The 15,468-nt window shown below is 40.2% G+C and overlaps 1 protein-coding gene across 3 annotated transcripts in view; it reads left to right on the top strand.

The window, feature by feature from the left end:
* The window catches only part of AP1G1 (adaptor related protein complex 1 subunit gamma 1), a 35,333-nt gene that overhangs the window by 4,526 nt on the left and 15,339 nt on the right, over window positions 1-15,468 (top strand). For all 3 annotated transcript variants that reach the window (XM_064723582.1, XM_064723583.1, XM_064723584.1), the window contains exons 2-6: window positions 4,454-4,657; window positions 8,919-9,043; window positions 11,214-11,355; window positions 12,555-12,651; window positions 13,472-13,548. In XM_064723582.1, the coding sequence (XP_064579652.1) occupies window positions 4,457-4,657; window positions 8,919-9,043; window positions 11,214-11,355; window positions 12,555-12,651; window positions 13,472-13,548 (642 nt within the window). In that variant the 5' untranslated portion in view covers window positions 4,454-4,456. The remainder of the gene's footprint in view (window positions 1-4,453; window positions 4,658-8,918; window positions 9,044-11,213; window positions 11,356-12,554; window positions 12,652-13,471; window positions 13,549-15,468) is intronic.

The raw sequence follows: 15,468 nt of genomic DNA, 5'->3' as shown, positions 1-15,468 counted from the left end.
ACACAAAGAGAGAGAAAATGCCTCTTATTATGCCTTTTATTGGTTCATGGGAAGGATTCCTGAATAGCAGAGGGAGGAGGATCACTGAGGCGACACCTTTCCTAGTCTCTGGATTTCAGGAAAGAAGCAGGAATTTTGTTTTCTAAGGAATTTAAACACCAGCCGCCTATACAACTTGAACTAATCTGAATTAGGTCTCCGACTCTCTCAGAAGTTTTGATCTTGATAGTATGTTCTTCTAAGGAGCAAGGCTTTTGAAATTAGAAGAGGAAAAAAGATCTGGTAAGATTGAAGAATTCTGTGTGCAACTCTACCAGATATTGTAAATATTAACTAGTAGGCTCTTTTCAAGTATTCAGAAATCATCTCTGATTTTTGGAGCTTGTACTTGGCAAAGAAATGGCTGAAGGAAACTCCTGATTTCAACCCAAGGAGGAAATAGGTAGGAACTTCTACAAACTGCCTTGTCATTTATGTTGATGTGCAAAGAGTAAAAGAATGTGTCTGTACTGGTGAAAAATGTTAACTAATCCAGAAGAACAAGATTTGCTACTTTGGAGGAAGTTCTGAGAAGCACTTAGGCACCAGCTAAAGGGAAGCTCCACTGTCTGCTGTTGCTAGATGATATAGTTATCCTTCCATTGTTGCAGTGAAGGTCTGTTGGCATTGTAATAGGCTTAGGAATTGCTGAGACTAGGTAAATGTTAATCTCTTCTGTAATGCTTGTGAATATAAGTGTTCTCGTGTCCAAAGTTTCTTCTCATCTGCAGTAACTACTGCTTACACACACATGAAATGTCTGAAACTCAAAACTGTGATGAGATTTCCAATGTATTAGCATGCAGAAGAATCTTAAAGTCACTGAAGGCAAAGAACAGGTACCTGATGCAAGAATTTTTGATGTTAAGAGTACATTTTCTTGTGGAGGGGAAAAAAACAATGTGCTGCATTGCGTGGGAATTACCTCGTATTGAAATACTGGACGAGTGTACATAAGAAGAGCTCAAGCTTCAAGGATAAACATGTAAGGTGATTTGTGAGGGGAAGATGCTGTTTTACATGGATGGGTGCAAAACCTTTTGTATGGGATGGATTCAAAGGTATATTAAAAGCTGAATGATTTGATATTGACTAAAAAAAAAGTGTGTAGTTGCAGCACAAGGCTAGAAGTCCCTTTTCTGGATATTGGAAAATAAATCACAGCCCTGTCTTTTGTCCTTTTGTAATCCTCCATCAGAGCAGGTCTACATTTTTCTGTTCGCATCAGGCAGGGAGTGTGTGTTTGTGAGATACAGTTGCTCCTAGTCCTTCGGGTTAGACTGTCCCTGTAACTGTGTTAGCTGTTACACAAGTGAGCGCAGCAGGAAGCCTCAGACATTGTTTTTTGGGTCTTACTCATCAATCCTTGCTTTCTGAAGTGCTGGTTCTGCTTGCTTTCCTGTGATTGTGAAGTGAGGAGAAAAAATAATCTTTACAATGTGCCTTGCTAATTCTTTATTTATGCAAGGATATTTGTAAATACTGACTATTCACTTTTTTCAATATATGAATGATGTTAGATCTTCAGCTTGTCGTCATTGTACCTGCCTTTTGCTGAGACGGGAAGTCCTGCCTAAACACTGGAAAAGGATGAAAAAAAGTATTCATAAAAAGCTGTACTTCACATATATAGTAACGTTGTTGAATTCTGTTTTTCCCTCGACCAGAACTATTTAGGCAGTATTTCCTTTTATTTTCTGCTGTCCAGGGCCAAGCTTAAGATGCTGAAGCCTTCCATAGGCATCCCTACAGAAAGTTTTTGGTCCGCTGGCAAGGAGAGGAGTGGGCTTGTGCAAGTCACAGGCTGCAGATATCAGTGTTCAGTAGTTTATAAACCTTCAGATATAGAGTGAGAACAAAACAGCTTTTGTGGTATCTAAACAATTTGTTGGCAAACCTCAGTTCGTTTGCAGGTTATGTGTTAGTGTTTCAAAAACTTTGTAAAGAACACTTCCTTTAAAATAAAGGAGTCAGTCATGGTTGTAATTGATTGTATGGTTGTAGCTAGACTAGTAGTAGCCACTGCTTTTCTTGTCAGGAACAGCAATGTTGTAGATAAGCTTAATTAGGGTGCAGAGCCATAGCATAAGTGTGGATTCATGCTGGAGTGAAGCTTTCAGCTCTTTTCCAGCCCATCGGAGGTCTCCCAAAGCCCCATGTTGTCACTGCTGCCTGTCTGTGCACAAGCCAGGCTGGTGTGTCTGGGGCCTGCTTTCGGGAGAGAGGGGGCAGAGCTGTTGTTTGCATGCGCAGGTTGGTGCACTGTGCCTGGAGTGCCAGTGTGAACACAGTGGAAGGACTGGACTCACCTTTTTAGCATGAGCCTGCACATGAGGGATCTTAGTGATAATGAAATTATTGCCTATGGGCTGCAGAGGAATATTTCTGCAGTAGCACTTTTATCTTTGTGACTTCTGCTCAATTTTCCAACAAGAATGTGGCTTATTGAGATCAGTTTAGAACTGCGTGGTATGTGTGTGTAGTAGATGAGTCTAGGCTTAAAAGTTCATCACTTAACATGGACAGTTGCCACCCAGGAAAGAGATTTTTGCATTTATGATACTGTTGTGAAAAACACAAGCTGAGCACTGTGCTGCAATCAGAACTCCACGGAGTGTTACCAATTTTCAGGAAAATAATAGGCAAAAAAATATAAGGCATTTTTTATAAATACATCAATATGACACCTACCCCTTAAGTGCTACATGCATCATATCGCTTTTGTTCCCCTTGAGAAAGGATGTAGAGCTGTATTACATGAGGGCATGGCAGCAAAGGTAGTGGTCATGGAAGGGCTTGTTCTGGAGATGGATTTCTTACTTTCCCCTGATTATTTCTGTTATGCCTGTTATTGCAGCATGAGTGCATAGCAACCGTTAATTTATTCATATCACACTAATGTGAGGAAGTGTTGTGAATTGACATGGAGAGACAAGACAAGAGTAAGGATTAATGTGTCCAATAGTCTTGATCCTACACATGTCAGCATTTTGGTACAAAGTTTCCTTATGCAGGAAGAATATCTCTACTCTTCCACTTTCAAAACTGAATGCTTTGTGTCTCTATAAATTCAAGCTTTTTAAATATGAAGATGGGGAACTTCAATATGAGGAGTCTACATGGTTTGGCTGAACAGGCCTAGTGTATGTATGAGTTTGTAATCAAGACTCAGAGCTGCCTTTGTCTGGCTTACTGTAAGGCCACCTTTTTACTTGTACATGCATCTTTCTCTGCTTTTCTGCAAGCAAAGAAATCCCGTTAGCTCTGTGTTCCAGCCTTTCTGTTCAGTGGCATCATGTAAGCCAGTTAAGTGCAGCACCTGAATGCACATCTTTTTCTTATATGGCAATGCTTAAACTGTATGACACAGTATTCAGAGGGAATGGTGACCCAGACAAAATCTCTAGCAGACTGACATGGCAACTTCTTACAAGTTGGTCTGATACCTTATCAGAAGGGCTCAGTTCTGTTCAAACGCTGGCATGGATGAAAGAAGGCTGTAAAGATGTTTATATAGTCTGAGCTCCCCAAAAGTCGGAAGTCTGCTTTGGTGAACATGAACTAAAAAGTTCAACTGTTGAACATAAATCCTAAAGTTTGGATTCTGTTTGATAGCCGCTTTCCTCTTAACAGGAACTTGGCAGATTAAATTGCTCTGTGGGTCAGATGACTCCATCGGTATTCCGTCTGTTGAGGTGAAACAACTCTGTGTTCATGTATACGCCTTTCACACCCATACTGCCAGACAGTAATGTCTCAGGCTTGTTTGTTTCACAAAGGGTTGTTCTAATTGGGTGTAATAGAAGGATGATGTAAACCTGATTATTTCTATTTGAAGCAGGATTCTCTGAAATATCCACACGCCTAAGATTGTGCTTCCATTTGCTTTTCTGCTGACTTCCACACTTCTAAGAAGGAAGTGTGTATGGCATAAGTTAGCAGGTTTTTTGAAGCGTGGCCATCTGAAATGGCCACTTAGATGAAATCTTGTGCAAGTTGTTAAACAGAGGTGTGTTTTGCATCGGATTTCTGTCCCAAGTTGTCATGATTCTGGGATCATTTTTCTTTGGAGCCTGGCTTTTCTGGAGAGAGGCAAATGATGTGAATATGAGAGTACCTTGCAGAGTGCTGTTTCTACCTGTTTCAGGTGGGGAATCATGTTATGTTCATTTGACAGCTGGCTCAAATTGGAGTAATTCCCATTTCTAAGGTTCTGGAAGAGCAGATGTAAGGTACAGTGAAGTCCTTGGGTTCTTGAGTTTACTCTTAGCCATGCTACTGAAGTAGCCTACATTTTCTTCATTCTTTTACTGACATAGTTGTAGAGTAAGAAAGAAAGAATACATGGAAGTGTGAGACCATTATGAAACCTTTAGAGACAGTAAAAGTTTTACAGTCCTCTTTCTTGTCTCAGAGGATGCCAGCCCCCATCAGACTGCGGGAGTTGATCCGGACCATCCGGACAGCAAGAACCCAGGCAGAAGAGCGTGAGATGATCCAAAAAGAATGTGCTGCTATCCGGTCATCCTTCCGAGAGGAAGATAACACATACCGATGCAGAAACGTGGCAAAGCTGCTGTATATGCACATGCTGGGATATCCTGCACATTTTGGCCAGGTAGGTTAAAATTTAGTGCCTTCTGTGCATAAGCCAGTCTGTCTTCTGTGTTTTGGGCTCATTAACTTGATCACAGCATTCCTAGCTGCAGTTCTTCACACCTTTGGAGTGTTTTGAGGTCTGTTTTCACGTATGTTCTGAACCTATGTTAGTTAGTTTAGACTTCATTAGTGATATTTGCTGTTTGGGGCTTACATATTTTGCCATACTATCTCCTCCTCACCATCCATGTTTCTGCAGAGCAGTAGTGCTTAAACCACAGTCCAAGACATAGGGATGTTTTTAGATTGGATCAAAATAGCACTTTGGAGTTCTGTCTCTGAAAAATACTATATAGTTCAAAGGAGGTTCTATGCCCTTTTCCATATAAAGTAATGTATTTGAGACAGAAAAGAGCTGGTCTGTTCCTGGCAATCAGAAGCTTGTGTTCCTTATCCCCATCTTAGTCAGGTGACATGGAGAATGCAGGTGTGAGTTTTCCATCTCTTGGATTATTTTTGATGTGCTATTTTTGACAGAAATTTTAGGTAAAGGAGATAGGAATATGGAAACTCTTGATCTACAAGGTGTCCCTCAGGCTAGCTTTGTTTAGTCTTTGGGGCATTGTTTTGCTTAGAAGTCAGTAAGTGTCCTATTAGTAGTAATCTAACCTAGGATTTCAGTAAAGCTTAAATCAGTCAAATTATCCCTTCATGTAGCTTCATGTCTTGTGTGTCTGTCCATTTGTGATTGAATTTACCAGTCCTAATATGTCTCACTGAAACAGTAAGCTCAAATCAGTGAAATCAAATCACAGATAGTTAGGATTAGTGAGTTTGGGCTCTGCTGTAGCATATCAAGTGCCTCATCTTATTTGTATATTATTGGATTATTCTCTCAGGATAAAGAGTTTTTAAAAAGAGCAAGTGAAGTTGTGTATTATTCTGTTCTTAACGTTTTTCATAGCTGGGCTCTCCGGTCCAAGGGAGAAACTTCCTGTAACAAAAATTAATTATCTTGGGGCCTTAAGAATAATGAAAAGTGTTACAAAAGTGTCATCTAGAATTTCAACGTTTGGCTGTGTTAAGAGCAAAATTTCATTCTTCTATCTTGTTGCTCAAGTATTTAATCTCATCCAAGGAAGATTATAATTTGCCATTTAGTTTAATGATTTAATTTACCATTACTAAGTAAATTTACTAATTTACCATTACTAACTAAAGCAGCAATTTTCAGTTTCTGCTTTGGTTAGTAATGGTAAATTCACTGTTAGTGAAAGAAGGCTAAAGCAGATTGTTCAGTATCTGTTATTGCCAGGCTTGCTACATCTTGAAAAGAAGCATCTATTCTGACTATTTGGAGAACAGAGTACTTCATTCAATGCCCTTGGTTCTCTTGTAGTTTATCAGTTGCATTTTCATGAGAGCCCAATGCTGAAAAGGGTTTTAACAAGTATTCTGCAAGAGAGTGAGTTAGAGAACTTTGCATGTCCTTCACGCTTATCACTGGAGGGAATCTTTCAAGGTGCTGCTGTTGTATAGGAGTACAGTTTGTGTGAGCTGGGGACCTGTTGAGGACACAGGCTCTACCAACAGTGGAGTCTTGCAGATAGACAGTCCTGCAATGTAGACAGTAATCTTCTGAGAGTGATGGGATAAATATGCAGGAAAGAAGTTTTGCAAAAAAACAGGAGAGCCACAAGTGGTGTTACAGTCTCTCTTAAAGCTGCAAGCAGTGGGCAGCTAACAGTCTGGGTAACTAGGAGTGAGTGGGTGGTCTACTTCTATCCAACCCAGGGCTCCACAACTTTGACCTGGGATATCTTGTACACAAGTATGAGAATGAGCACTGTATTTAGCCAGTGCATGCTGATACGCACTGGATGGCTTGCTGTCTCCTGAGCATGTGCAAAGGCTGTTGATGCAAGTTTGGAAGTCGTCGGACAGTCTGGACAAGTGCTCAGATAACTTTATTATTGTCATTGTTTCTATTTGAAAAAAAAATTGCAGTTAGAAGAGTGCCTATGTCAGTAAGAGTTGGGTCAGTTGTAGTCCGGTTACATGCCAGTAGTATCTGTTACAGTGGTGATGTAGCAGATTTTAATTGTTCCTTTGAATGAAATGGATTTAACAGTATCAAGATTTTTTCCACTAATTACACCTGGTAAGAGCTTCAGCTGATCATGTTTCTTAGTATTGCTGTGCATTAATGTAGTTTGCATGTGCTTCTGTACAAGTGAAGCAAGTACTCATCAGCCTTTCATAGGGTAAATTTCACTAATATATTTAAAATTCAAAAGTACTAGAAATGTATCTTAGAGTATCTGTTGCAGTCATCAGTTTTCTTATGTTCTTCCTCAGTCATTCATCTTCTGCCTTCATTGGCTCTTACTCTGTAGCTTAGGTGTCATCAATTTTATGTTGTGTTTTTGCGGAGGATTGTATAAGTATCTTGTAAACCCAGGAAAGAAGGTTGTTTCAGAGGTGCATTATTCTCTTACAGAAAGCACTGGAAACATGAGAGCTTGATATCTAGTGTTTTGTATGTTATCTGTGGCCGATCTCGGGCATTTGGGCAAATGCAGTTTTCTTTGCAGAGAGCTGGTCTTGTTGTTCAGAGGTGTTTATTCGAGGTTTTCATCCCATTTAGCCTTGCAGACTGAACTCAATTTCTTTCAAGCCTTTTCTTCCTGATTTGTCATCTTTGCACTATCTGGGCTTTTGCATATGATAACAATGTCAACAGCTGAGTGTGTGTTCTATTGCCACGTGGTCATGAGAACCTGCAGGACGGGGACTAGGCCATAGCACTTTTTCTCTGGCACTTCACCTTTAATTTTCTTACCAATATACTGTGCAACTTTACTCCTGTTGATGTGTGTGTTTCTTGCATCTCACCTATGTCTTGCCCTGTTCAAGCTTCTGTCTAGCTGAAGACATGAATACCTTTTCCTGACACCTCATATCTTTGCCTGTGTGTGCCCCCTTTGCTATGGATCTGTTGCCAGCTCTGTCTGACCCTTCCTCAGACCTATTGTGTGTGCTTATTTGCTGCCCCAGCTAGTAAAGCAGACTTACAGAAATAGTTTGTGAGGGATAGAACTCTACTTCCCTGTCAGGAAAGTAGACATAGATTATAATTGATTAGTTATCTGTTACAGAAAACTATTTTAGTGCATTGTAATGTCAGAATATGTCTGTGGTGGATGGTATTTGCTTTTCAAAGTGTCAGATGTAAAAATGAGCTGGCAGTTTAAAATTTAAATTAGCAGAGTGCAGGTGAAAACTATGTATGTTGTCTTGGGAATCTCTTCTGTGCTATTGACCACAGTTGCCATTTCTACAGGGGGAAGGGGAAACTTGTGGCTGGAATGCACATGATTTTAGTAAACTTCTGGTGTCCCAGAGATTAGAGGTGTGCGAAAACATAACTATCTCTGACAATCTACTTTTTGCCTAGATAGAAAGTTAGTTACAGATCACAATAAACACAATCTGATTTTAGAGTCATAGACTCCTATAATGGTTTGTGTTGAAAGGTCATCTAGCTCTAACTGCCATGGGCAGGGACACCTGCTAGTCGAGGTGTCTTCAAGCCCACTTCAGCCTAGCCTTGAACACTTCCAGTGATCCAGGAGCAGGCACAGCTTCTCTGGGCAGCCTGTGCCAGGGCCTCACCATGCTCACTGCCAAGAATTTCTTCCTAATATTGAACCTAAACTTGCCCCTTCTTCCATTTGAAGTCATGACCTCTTGTCCTGTCACTACATGTCCTTGTTTTGGCAGCTTACAGAGCATTGATCCTCTTCCTAGTAGGTAAATTGAACCTTTTAAGTTTAGTTAAAAAATTTCATGTGCATATCAAACATGACACATGATCTAGATTTCCAGATCTTTATTATTTTGTGTTTACTGCTGTATCTTTCCTCTCTATCAGTGTGCTATTCCTCTCTATCAATGTGCTATCATTTACTTTTGTGATCTGACATTAACCAACATATCTGGTATATCTGAGGTCACGGAGGACCAACAGTGTCTGACCACTTCAAGGCACCAGAGCTGCTAATGACCTTCCTGCTGGCTTTGTTGGAACTTTAGCCAGGTCATTTAATCTTTCTTGGTTTTCCACATCACCAAAATGGAAATGAAATACACCTTTAAAAGTGCATTCTGAGATACATACATTACTACACATCAAAATTCAAACCGTTTCTTCTCTAGCTAAGAAGTAGTTTTCAAGCTAATTATGTATTTTTTTTCTTCTTTTTTTCCTTTTTTTCCAGTTGGAGTGCCTCAAGCTTATCGCATCTCAGAAATTCACAGACAAGCGCATTGGGTATTTGGGTGCCATGTTGCTGCTGGATGAGAGACAGGATGTTCATCTTCTTATGACCAATTGCATCAAGAAGTAAGAGTACCACCTCTCCATCAAACAATGATTTGAGGTTTCAGTATTGCAAAGTATCCTTCTGACAGTGATACTTAAGAGTACTTTAGGGTTTTTCCTTTGTGTTAGAAAAATGGTGCCTTGAAATTGTTGTGTGCTGTTGACCATAATAAGGCTGTCGTTGTAGTGCTCTGTATTGGGCCATCCTGTATAGCTTCTTTAGTGGGAACAGAATATAAAATTGCATTAGTTTTGAAGAGGCATATGTAGCAAGCAACACATGTCCTGTGTGTTTGTTTGCTTCTGCTGACAAACTCTGAAGAGTTGTCAAGGAACAAAGCTATGTATCTTGCTTTCTTTTTAAAATCTAATGGTCCTGACAAATGGTTTTCATTGGAAGCAAGGCAGCAGCTTGGGATGTGCTGTCATTTTGCTGAAATCAGACAAGAGGGGATGGGAATGACTATTGTTTTAATACTTCTCTCAGCACAGCAATGTTAAAGTGGGACTTTCTTACATCATAGTTTAGTGGGTGATGATGAGTGCGTTTTCTTTTCAAGATGGATTTGAGCAGGTATGGAACAGCTGGGTTCTGGTTGACCTACCTAAAGGTTGTGTGTGGTGTACCAGTTTTAATATTATGTACTTATGTATGTAATAATACATGCTTATGTATGTATTATTAGCACTTTAGTCTCTCAAATATTAGCAAGTAAAGTATTGATCTTCAATTAGACTGTGGCCTCAAAGTGCTTTAAAAGAAACTTAACAAAACTGTGGACCTGAGGATCTGCTAACTTTGAACCTAGCATCCAGGAGACAAGATTTTGGTCTAAAGATCTTTCATTGAAGTGCTATACCTGTGAGGTGCTTCCATTTGAACCAGGGTGAAGGTTAACACCTCCGTTGATTGTTTACGCTGCAGTGAATTTCGTAAGGGTGTAGTGAGTTTGAACTGGAAATGGGTCTGATGGAAGCTGAGTGAAAATGGTGGACAGCTTCCCACCATCTTCTGGGTTGTATATTGCTTTCTCCTTCAGCTTCTGTATCTGCCATTGTGTCTTGCTTTTATCTAGACATTAAGGGATTTATTTATGGCATTGTTTTTCGTGTTTCATAGCAAGACCCAGGTTTTTGAGACGAAAAGGAAAGCAACCTCTTGAAGCATGTACTTGTGATACGCACAGCTTTACATAGCTGCCAAAAAATTGTTAAAGGAGGGAAACAAAAAACCAACCTATTTAATAGCATGTGCTACCTGTTCCTTCATCTGCATGTTGCCATAACTGCTTCATGTTACAACTAGAATACTGTCTTTGCATTCGGCACCTCTTGCATGTTTGATTCAGCTTCTTTCCCCAGCTCTTCCATCTTGCAGTCCCCAGCTCTTGTTGCCTCCCAGACCACAAACTGTATTTTTTACTTTCTTCAGCATTGAATCCTGGGTAGTGTGGCAACCTTAGTACCAGACAGAGATGGAAAAGGGGTGTAGAATTTGATTTTCAAGGCTGTTGGGATTGCCATACAGAAGCTATGTTGTCTTGTGCTTAGTGTGATGTTGTAGCTAGCCTTATGAATAACATCTCCTGTTAGGTAGCTTAGCTTCGTAGTGACCACTTTTCACAACTTCCTTAGGCATATGAATAGGAAAAATTGCTAAACAGAATTCTTGTATGAATTATTTTCAAGGTGTGTGAATGGTGGGGTTTGTGGTTTTCAGTCAGGAGAGAGAATACTTTTGCACAGATTTTTCTATACTGTTTGGTTTGTAAATGCAGAAGCTAAAGCCTGTTGTAGAACATATTTAAACTGAGACAGCCCACAGTGTCACTGCTGCTCTGTACTTTGCATGCAAGTTCCAAAGCTAAAACCATATTAAATGGAATTCTGTATAGTTGTCCCTCTTCTCAGCTCAATCCCTGGATACCCTGACAGGTCAACCTGATAGTTAAACCAAGTATTTTTATCTTTTTAATTGAGGATTCTAAGTAGAATGAGTAGCAAACCCTGCGGTACATGCACTCAAAGCTTCCATTGATCCCAGGTTGTGCTCCCACAGAGCTGTGAATCCAGAAAGTTCTTTCGGGCCGTGTGTTGCTGGATAGATGACTCTAGCTGTAGATGCCCTTTTTTTTGTGTGTTCAATTTCTGCGTGTGCATGCTGATTGACTTTTTTTGTTCTCCTTTGCAGTGACCTTAATCACAGCACGCAGTATGTGCAGGGGCTGGCACTTTGTACTCTTGGCTGCATGGGCTCCTCAGAAATGTGCAGAGACCTTGCAGGAGAGGTGGAAAAGCTCCTCAAAACTTCCAATTCCTATCTTAGGAAGAAGGTACTTCAGGAAACTTTTGAATACTTTGTTATGGATTAAAAGGCAAGATTGATTGAACACCTTGTTAATATCTGGAATACTAGATGACTGAGATCATGCTGAGTGAATATTTTCCCAGTGTGCAAGACAGAGCTTAAAACTCCCTGTCTGTTAATAGCAGGATTGTATGTAAGCCTCTGAAAGATAAGCAAGCACCCAGTTGGTGAGGCAGTTGCTTCTGTTTTTGCACTCTTCTCCCATAATGTTATTGGTGGTAATGTGAACGCTTGCCCCCTCATGGGCATTAGCCTCAAAATTCTGGTCGCCAGTTTGATTTATCTTCTCAGGTAAGAGAAGACCCTCATTATTAACAGTGCAGGCTGGTATCAGAATATTTGTACCTATTTGATGTCTTCTGTTGATGATGGTAACAGTAGTATGAGAACTAGAGGGGTTGAAATGGACAAACACTTATAAATTGTCTAATTTCTGTAGCAAATGTGCCATAGCATCAGCAAAGTGTGATTGCCCTATTCTTTTACATTTATTTATTGATAAGTCTTGGTGAGAGTGTGAAGCACTAAGATTTAGGAAGAGATGCATTGTTAGTTCTTTGTCTAGTGCTAGATCCAGAGAGTTTGGAGAGAAGGCAATGCCAAGAGGTCTTGCTGTGTTCTGGAAAGAGGCACTTGATTTTCTGGCAGTTGCAGGGAATAGTGTCTCCTGTTGCTTCTCCATCCTAGAAGAAATAGGCACGTGTTTTTTCAAAAAAACCCTGGAAATGTAGTTTTGTTTCTCATAGTACCCAGCACCTGCAGGAGGAAGTTGTTTTTTGGGGAAGGAGGGAAAGTAAAGAAGCCATAATTTTACAGTAAGTTTAATTATTTTTTTCCAATACATTATCTCCTTCCCAGCAAGAGGAAGATAGGCTGAAGTAGCCCTATTAAAGGCTGAGCTGCTTTGCAAATAATAACACTTCTTGTGTGAATAATGTAAAAATGAACCATTACTAGGGGAGTATTAGTTTGTAGTTCAGTGCTCCCTGTTTATTGAACTCTCTTCTGGAATGCTGTTGAGTAACACTTGTAATAGAGAGATGAAAAAATGTGCCAGGCTTTTGTTTATCATGAAGATTGTTATAGTTCCCACTGTGCTAGATATTCCCAAAACAGGTATTGTTATCTTTGCAGTGTGTAGTAAAAAGTGTCTTTCCGATCCAGGCAGCACTGTGCGCTGTTCATGTCATCAGAAAGGTGCCTGAACTTATGGAGATGTTCCTGCCAGCCACCAAAAACTTGCTGAACGAGAAGAACCACGGTAATAGCTGAGACTGCACTTAGCAAGGCTAGGCCATTCTCTAGAGGATAGTGCACTTGCTACCTAAGCCTTTTGTTTGGAGGGAACTTCAGAGGTGTATTTGTATGATTTGTTTCTTTCCATTTCTACACAGTGAATGCAAATGTCATTTAGAAGGAAGAGATGTGTATGACTCTGCTAGTCAACAGGACTTTAACATGGCATAGGTGACAAAAGGAACTCTTTCATTGTGTTTTGATACACTTCAGAGTGGGTGAAATGGGAGCGTTTGATTTTTATCCTGTACACTGCCTAGTGTGACTCTAAGGAAGTGGCTTCTTAGGTTTGGAGATATTATTTTTGTGTAATCTTTCTTTAAATGGAGTTCTGTGGCCTCCTGAGGAAGGTGGCATAAGGTCTGCTAGGCAACCCAAATCAGAAGAGAAATTAGGAAGTGTGAGGAGCTTGACACCCACAATGCAATTAACACATGCTGTCCTTCTGGAGTCTTACATTTGTATTGAATCATATTGGACTGGATATAGAGGAGACCTTAGAGGGCAGGAGCCCAGCTACGACCATTACTGTATGTTTAGTATGCGAGTTTCTGCAGACCAAGTCCAATTTATCTCCTGCCTTGGCCTTTAATTGCAGCTTTAAGACAGGAGCACATTGCTGTCTGCTTTCCCTTGGACACAGCTGCAAGATATGATATGTTGAATTCAAGAACATTTTTTAATGATTTCCTGTTGTTTTCTTGTGATGTTTATCAAATGTCTGGAGCCAGTGGAATGATGTTAAATGGAGATACATTTTTCTTTTCCCCTTCCCTCACCTTTAGGTGTTCTTCACACATCAGTTGTTCTCCTCACAGAGATGTGTGAGAGAAGCCCAGACATGCTTGCACACTTTAGAAAGGTAAGTGTAACCTGGTAATATTGCAAAGTTAATATTCATGGCCTTCTAGTAAAATCATTACAACTGTTTGGGTGAAGAATTTAATGATACTGTCTGGTTGCTAAATTAATTTTTTAATCATTAAATGTGAGAATTTCATGTGTATCCAGGCCTAATCCCCATTCACTGAGTGGTTAAGTTACAAACAATCAGTCTTAATATTGTGCTGTAACTTATCCTAGAGTTAGATTTAAAGTTGTCTTTGAGGGTCCCTTAGGTTTTTCCTCACTTCTTGTATCTAATTGCATGTTGACACTGGAATCACAAATGAAGTAAGCATAGAGAGTAAGATGAAAAACTGAAGCTTATACCAACACCTGAATGCCTTAACCACAGCCAAACAGTTATATGCACTCAGTTCAAAAACACCAATCTAAATTCTAGTTGTATAGATACCTCGTGCCTGATGCATACTATGCTACACAATTTTCCATTTTAATTTAGGGGTTTGAGAGTCAATGTCACTCTTCCTCCTCTGGTTAGGAATGTTTGCTTCCCATCACCCTCCTGACTTCCTTGTGTTGTTGCTATAATTTGCTGTATTATTGCCATGTGAAAGACTACCGATAGAAGAGCAACTGAAAATTGCATTGTCATTCTAAATTCTTGATCAAAAAGGAGAAATTGAACAAAGCTGGTAGAGCAGAGCACGCCGTTTGCTCCTCTGATAAGTCTTAAAGGTGTTTATTTGCATGCCCATTTACTTTCTTCCTTGTCTATATCATTAGGGATTTAAAACTGTACATTCTTTGGTGCATCTTAGCATTTTGGCATGCATCTTCCCTTGCCCTTGCCTTGGTTGTAAATGTCAAAGCAGGAGAAAAAGTCAGATGAGGTTCATTTTGCAGGTACCATCCCTGCTACTAATTGCTTGGTTAATGTGATAGCTATGGGAAGAGGGAGAAGAGCTGAGTGCTCATAATTTTGTTACTGGGGCATTCTTTCTAGCTATTTCTTGTAGTTGTTATGCTGTGAATGGTATAACATTGACCTATCCCTAATGCTTGCTTCGTCTGTTTTGTCCCTTTTGTCTGTTTGGAATCCTGCTGAGTTAGAATGAAAAGGTAAGAGTTAATTTTTCTAGATGATGCATGTTTGCCTCGAATCTGTAGATGTTTATCCCTTGTGAGGCAGTGCCTCTGAATGACACAGTTGTGATTGATGCCACATGCTTAGATCATCTGTACTTGTCTAATGCCCTTTGTGTGCTGGTCTTGTCACTAAATCTCTACATCCATGGCATCCCTCAGTCTCACTTGTGGCCTTCTACAAACATCAGCCTGCTTTCCTCAAGCCTTCCCTCATTTGAGGAATACTTGACAGATTTTTTTTTTTTTTTGTGCCTGTGCAAGTTGTAGCTTTGTGTTTTGTCTGAATCATGGGGCAACTTTGGGTGATTCCCAGAAAGGAGCAGGACAGACAGTTAACTGCCTGTAAGAGGCTGTAAAGGCTTTCTGTGCTGCAAGGAGCTACCCAGTCCAACTGCAGTGCTGATAGTCTTCATGGGTGTAATTTGTTTTCCAGAAGATGGGGGTGGGGGTGGGTGGCCCTCAACCAAACTCCATGGCTGTAATGTTTCCCTTTGTTCTGTCCTCAGTCCTGATAATTCATGCATGTTGGAAGGCAAAGCAAACATGAATAAGGATTCCAGGAATGCTCCACTTGTCTGTTACTATGTCTGGAGGGAAGATGTTGCAGCACCCTTTGGTTTCCTCTTTAAAGGCAGATACAGGAAGTTCAGGGTTAATTTTGTGTGTTTCTTGAAATGCATGTTTTCAGAGGAGTTTGTAGTTCCTGAAGAGCAAAGGTAGGAACAAAAGGAGATGACAGGGAAACTAGGCTGATTTTCTTTTTACACTATACCACAGATGTAGATTTACT

The sequence above is a fragment of the Zonotrichia leucophrys genome, chromosome 11, assembly GCF_028769735.1.
Source record: "Zonotrichia leucophrys gambelii isolate GWCS_2022_RI chromosome 11, RI_Zleu_2.0, whole genome shotgun sequence".
NCBI lineage: Eukaryota > Metazoa > Chordata > Aves > Passeriformes > Passerellidae > Zonotrichia > Zonotrichia leucophrys.
This window is presented reverse-complemented; position numbering and strand designations above follow the sequence as displayed.